This window comes from Orcinus orca, chromosome 12 (assembly GCF_937001465.1).
Source record: "Orcinus orca chromosome 12, mOrcOrc1.1, whole genome shotgun sequence".
Lineage (NCBI taxonomy): Eukaryota > Metazoa > Chordata > Mammalia > Artiodactyla > Delphinidae > Orcinus > Orcinus orca.
The window spans coordinates 2,820,435-2,826,973 of record NC_064570.1 but is presented as its reverse complement, the minus strand read 5'-3'; the positions used below and the strand labels follow the sequence as shown (position 1 = coordinate 2,826,973).

Below are 6,539 nucleotides of genomic sequence, written 5' to 3'. Positions count from 1 at the left end.
TAATACAAATATATACATAACACAGAAATAGTTTCCTCTAAGAAAAGGTTTGTCTCTTGTAATGTGTTAGTGTGTCTTGTTATTAGATATGGAAATTAACAGCTCACTACTTTAAATTTTGCCTTTGCTACCAGGAAGCTCAGAGCTAAATTTTGTGTTTGGCTTGAAATAAGTCTGAAATAAGGAGGTGAACCACAAGACAGGTTTTTATTTTAAACTCCTCAGGGAAATAAATCTTTAGCCCTCGCCACACATGTGCATTCAATGGTTAGAGAGAAAAATCTCAGAATACTCTAGCCAGGGAGGGTTTTGATTTTGCACACATAAGTGCCAGAGAATCATGTTTTTGGAGAGTAAAGATTCTCTGAAGTAGTAATTACAGCTGACTTGAGCTGGGGATGCACCGTGTGGTCCCAAACGCTTCACACACACACCTCAGCATAATCCTTACCAGGATCCACCGTGTCCTCTTATCCCCATAACACTTAAGAGACGGAGACGCAGAAATTTAATGAGAGATGGCTGACAAAGAACAGCAGGCTGGACGGCTCCAAAGGCCACCTGTGACCTCCAAGTGAACATTCTCCTGGACCACACTGGGGAGGTGCTCAGTCTCTAAGCTGAGCACAGGGCCACCATGCCAGGCCACGGGAACAGCAGCCCTCTCACCGGGCAGCATCTGGACAAAGGCAGTGCTGGTCTGAACCAGGTCACGCTGGGCCCCTCACTGGTGACAAGGCGTTTGTGTGCAGGTCTGTAACACGCAAGTGTTTTTACTGCTCATTTCACAGTTCGCAGAAATGTCCATGCTAACATCAAAGGTACAAAATTACAATTTCAGAGTCAGTTTAATAGAACCAGATCCCACAGGTCACCACCTTCCACAGAATTGTATCATTTCTTGTGAAACCACAAAACTGAAGTTTCTGATTTCTGGCATCTGCTTTCCAGCAAGACGCTCTGCAACATATCCTTAGGAGCATATTTGAATACAGCTTTCATGGGGGGGTCTGTGCCACGACAGGAGGTTGAGTACCGTTGCCAACCTTATTTCAATACTCTTTGACTAGCATTAGAATTATTAAAATCCTGGTCACTGCTGGCAAGTAATTAAGGCCAATGACCCTTTGCCAACCCCTGGAAATTCCAGAGCCCCAGGTGGGGCAGCACCACGGAGAGACCATCTCAGATGAACTTTATTTATTTATTTATTTATTTATTTATTTGGTCTCACTGCTCAGCTTGTGGAATCTTAGTTCCCTGACCAGGGATCGAACCTTCACCCTTGGCAGTGAAAGCACCGAATCCTAACCACTGGGCCGCCAGGGAATTCCCTCAGAAGATCTCTAAATACCTCGGTGATCTCTTCCTGATCAGTGTTTAATATCCTCCTAAAAAGAAATACAGTAATCAAATTTCTCTTTTATTTAAGCATTAAGAAGCTGCAGCACAGTGACTTAGAAAACATCCTCAAAACATCAGTTACAACATGAACAGACGTCACGTGTCATGTGTAGAACCTTTCTCGCGTTTTACTGAGGGTCGTCAACCAGCGTAGTATAAACGTTCCACACATCTGCTTTTAAAGTGACGAACAAGGCACACAACTCTACCCGACGTCGCAAGGGAGAAAAATGTGTGTGGTGTCTTACTGCTGCCAGTTAAGAGCGAGATGGGGCTAGGAGCCCAGAGAAGGGGGGAGGGTGAGGAGAGGGAAACAGACAAAGGATAACACAGGGGCACAGAGACCACGCATGAGCAGCAGCAGGACCCAGACACACACGGGCAGACGCAGAAAGACGCTCTGCAAACGTCGATTCCTTTAGCAAAGTCTTTAAAATGCTGTTATCGTCACGATGGGCAGGACCCTGGGCCTCTTAATCACCAGTATTTGCACTAAGTGCAAATGAGACCAAGTTACGACTCTGCCCACCTTGAATTCACAGTTCACTCTCAACCTGCTGGTTGACGTCCAGAACGAGCTTTCATTTCTCCCCCAGGACCCAGCTCTGCAGACGCCACCGGGGGTGCCCGGAGCATTCATGAGACACGTGTCTTAATTTCACCTCCGAACGATTGCTGACTTTGCCTCTCTGGTAGTAATACACTCATTTACAATAAAAGACAGTCTAGCTCTGTGCATTCAAACAGGAGGCAAGCTATTCAGCGGGCGGGGTATTTGGTTTTGCATCTCATCTGGCGGCTGATCTAGCTCCCACAAAATTAGATGCTCCGTGTCCACCTAGACTTGTGCCTGGCCCGAGGGAGCGAGATTAGAGCAAAGATCTCCACAAGAAAAATACAAACTGGTTTTTAAAAATGTAAAGCTTCAATGTAAATATAATCAAGACTTGACACATTAAAGTCTAATGAGATAAACGTCCAACTAGTTATTAACTTCTACAAAATAAGTCCAAAACTGAGGTAATACATTACACTGTTCTATAACGAGCTTTATCTGATTATAACATTTTCCCCCCTTCTCAACCTTCGAGTGAAATAGATGCATGGAAAAAAACAAATCTAGAAAAATCAGCCTGGAGTTAGTGGGGAAGAGCACGACCCCTGAAAGGCAGAAGAGTCTCACCCTTTGTTCAAATAATAGAAATTTCCCTTTCTCAAATCACTATATACAAATGTACAAAGCCACCACGTCACTGATTTTCACACAGCGGTTAAAAATACTGAAAACACACATCTGCTCTGCACTCCCCACTTTTCTCCCTAAACAAGCGGCTCTCTGGCCCGGCACATCTTGTCCTGCGTCTGGGTCCAGCTCTCTGCACTTTGCCCCCTCCCTCTGCCTACCCTTCCTTTCTGTAGCACAAAAGACATTTGTGAGCAGCACTTCAAGTACAAAGGATGCATTTTCCAGAAGCTGAGCCTCGCTCCGGCTCACACCTTACCCCAGACGCTGAAAACAATTCCCGCAGCTGTGCTTCAGAAAGCCTTGTGTGTGTGCGCGCGCGTGTGAGGTTTGTGAGTGGAGACAGGACTGCCGGCAAGAGCATGCATGTGAACCAGTGTGAGTGTGAGGATGTGAGAGCATGTGTGCCTGTAGGAGCATGAGTGTGAGGTGTGTAAGTGTGCATGAGAGCACGAGTATGAGTGTGAGAGCTGAGTGCGTGTGTGTGAGTGTAAGCATGTGAGTGTGCGTGTGTAAGTGTGTACGTGGGCTCGAAAGCCCCCACGAGTCAGTGTTGTGACCACCGAGCACTGTGCCCGTCACAGCGCCCACTCTCCAGGCGGACCTTCCTGGTGGTCACTACCCTCCCCCTTCCCGTTGGGAAGTTCGGTTCACTTGAGCCCCCAGGCCTTCCAGTCCCCGGGACATGTTCCTACTCAGCAGAAACAAAATCCTAAGTGCAGCACCATGTCCAGCTCTGCACCAGACGGCCACCCTCCTGGTTCGCCCCGCACCCACACGTGGCTGTCACCCACTGCTCGGACCAGGGCACCTGGCGTAGCGCACCCGCAGAGCGACACCCACAGACGGGGGCCCGCTCCCCGCGGAGGGTCTCCGGGACCTACGCGAACCTTAGGAGTGGGAGCTGAGAGACACCTTCATCCCCTCTCATCCCCCCCACCACCACGAGCCCCGAGGACACCTGTGGGCGTGGAAGAGGCCCGCAGGTGCAGAAGGCAGACCCACAGGCCCCGGCGTGCGGCAGGGAGAGGTCGGCGGCCGTCCGCCCCCGAGGGAGGTGGGCCGCGTCCCGCTTGGGCCCCTCGGCTCCCGGGAGGGGCGCGGGGCGTCAGCGAGGCCGAGTCTCCCCGAGGGCGCGGTCACAGCGAGCTCAGGTGCGGCAGCGCGTCCAGGGGCCCCGCCCGGTCGCGCGCGGCGGCCGCCGACTCCACGCCGCGCAGCCACTCGGTGCACTTTCGCACCAGGCCCTCGTCGGCGGCCGCGACCTCCTCCTCGTACTCCACGTCGTCGTACTTGTGCCGCTCGTTGAGCAGCGACACCTTGAGCAGCGGGCGCAGGTCAGCGGGCCGTGGGCCGGGGTCGGGGCCCTGCAGGCCGCCGGACAGCAGCGGGCGGCGGCCGAGGCCTGCGGCCCGGGCCCGGGGCCAGGGGGCGAGCGGGCGCCCGGCGTCGTTCGAGGGCGCGGGCGCCGCCCGACGGGGCCGCGCCAGCAACTGCTTCTCCAGGTGGCGCCGCTGGATGACCAGCACGGCCTCGGGCGTGAGGCTCAGGGAGAAGCGCAGGGCTGCGTCGGGCCCGGCCCCGGAGGTGGCGACCCCCGCGGGGCCGTCGCCGGAGCCGGCCGGCCGGGTCGTGCACGGAGCCGGGGCGCGCGGGCGGCCGGGCGCGGACGGGGACGGGGCGCGCGGGGAGGCCGGGCCGGGGGCGCGGCGGGCCGGCGGCCTCTTCAGGGTGGCGGAGGGCCAGGAGCTGGACAGCAGCACCGGGGGTCGCTCGGGGGGCCGTCTCTTCTCCGCGGCCGCGGCGGGCGGCAAGGGCCCCGGCGGGGCGCAGGCGGGCACGGCCGCCTTGCGGGTGGCGCCCGGCTTCCGGGGCGGTGGGCGCGCGGCAGGGACCCCCGGGGCGGGGGTGGGCGGCGGCGGCTGCAGGGGCGGGAACGGCATGGTGCTGCCAGGCCGGCGGGTCGTCAGCGCCCTGGAAGGAGAGGGGCGGCTTTAGTCTCGGTGCGCGGGGCTCAGCGCCCTCCCCGTGGGTGGCCGGGGTCTGGCCCTCGTCCTCGCTCCGCACCCACCTCGGTCCGGCCGCAGCATCTCCGGCTTCCTCACGTCCCGGCGCCCACAGCCAGGGCTTCACGCCAAGGCACCCCTCTCTCCTTCCTCCCTCCCTCCCTTCTGGGGCCGGGGGCTCTGCCCCGACTCGGGTCTCCTCGCCTGGCTCGGCGGGCACAGCACCGTCCGCCCGGGCCACGCCGAGCCAGACGCGCCGGCGGGAGAAGGAGCCGAGCGCGGTGGCCGAGGACGCGGCGGGGCGAGGAGCCGCTGCGCCCGGCTGGTGTCACGAGCGACTGGACCGGGCGAGGCTCCCCAGCTGGCCTTCCACCGCCAGGGGCTAGTTTTAATCCACCAGAGGCGGGGAGAGCCGGGCGTGTCCTAAGCCCTAGGCGGAGTCCTTGCACGTTGGAGAGAAAATCCTGAGTAGCCTCTCGGTGCCTTTAAGATGGTGGGCCAGGCGGCGGCGGCGGCGGGTGGTACCTCTGGCCGGGCCGGCCTTGCAGTCCAGTGTCGGAGGAGAAAGCTGGCTGGAGCTCAGAGGTGGGGAAAAGACATTTCAGGGAATCTTCCTGCTTTTGCTTTTATATAATGTTGATGCCACTGCTGAAAGACTGTCATTTTAAAATTAAAAACCTAGTTTTCCTTGAATAGGCAAAATAGACCAGTTTCAGTGAAATCATGATATAGGAAGTACCAGACATTAAGTTCTTTTCAGGAGTGATTCCTGTGAGCAAAGGAGAGTATTTATTGCTGCAGCAGTGGTTCAGAATGAATGAGACAGCTTCACCGTCAACTTAGATTCTAGTGGTAGAGACACGAAAACACTCCTTCGATATTCAAACGTTTGTTGAATACATGAATAATTCAGTGAATAATTACAGAGCAATACGTCATAAAGTCAAAGTTTCATACAAGCAGTCCCTGCATTACTTATGGAGAACTGTCGGTTGTTTAGATCTGCAAAAAAACATTTTCCATAGGATATGCTCTTCTGGGCTAACCCAGGAACGTAAGTAGGTTGTGTGGGGTATGGCCCCAGCTTAGCTAAGAGCATTCAAATGTGGGTACACTCGTATGTGACCAACGGCCCCAGCGGCCCCGCCCAGCTCTCTGAACGCTCCTGTCGTGGCACCGGCACCTCTCTGTGGTCGGTGGCCACGAGGGCACCGGTCACTTTCCCCCCTGCCTACTCTGATGTGTCCCCACTGGGTCAGGCACCCCAAGAAGGAAACTTGATAGGTGACCAGAAACATTTCTCATGACGGCTGGGGGTGGGGGTAGGTTTAGGCCCCGTCATCTCCACCAGCACCCTCAAAACCACCACCACCACCCCACCACCCCCCGTTTACCTCTTCTCCATAAAATATGCAAACACAGCTTCCAGACATGGACCTTCTCCCCTTCCCCACCAGGGCCTCGAGGCAACCTGTCTCCTCCCATAGCCCTGGGTGAATACGTAAGATATCTGTGTCGTAGGTCCCGAAATCACACGTGCATTTTATTCCAGGTATTTCTGGGTGGGTGTGGACTAGGTATGTTAGCCGTGGCAGCAGGTGGACACTCCTGCCGGGAGTGTGGAGGGCAGGAGATGAGGTGAAGCCAGTGAAGACGGGGGGGGGCTGGAGGCTGGAGGACAAGGAGGGGGCTATGGTACCACTTCTGCAGGCACAGCCCAGCGGTAGCTGGACGCCCAGCCATTTGAGTAGGGTCCCCAGCAGTTCAAAAGCTGTAACCGTATCAGCGACTGGGTTTCTCTCCTTCCGATTTTCTAATTCTTAGGCTGCTTCAGAAGTAATGACAGTTGAAGGGTGAGGGTCGGAGGTGAGTGTGGATTGGCATCT

General features: G+C 55.8%; 1 protein-coding gene across 1 annotated transcript; it reads right to left on the bottom strand.

Moving 5' to 3' along the window:
• Nucleotides 1-1,592: 1,592 nt before the first annotated feature.
• On the bottom strand, nt 1,593-6,035 carry PRR18 (proline rich 18). The gene is made up of 2 exons (XM_033404001.2): nt 4,719-6,035; nt 1,593-4,621 (listed from the first exon to the last, which is right to left on the bottom strand). Exon 2 carries the CDS (start codon nt 4,588-4,590, stop codon nt 3,787-3,789), a length of 804 nt encoding a protein of 267 aa, XP_033259892.1. The 5' UTR covers nt 4,591-4,621; nt 4,719-6,035; the 3' UTR covers nt 1,593-3,786.
• Nucleotides 6,036-6,539: the final 504 nt, after the last annotated feature.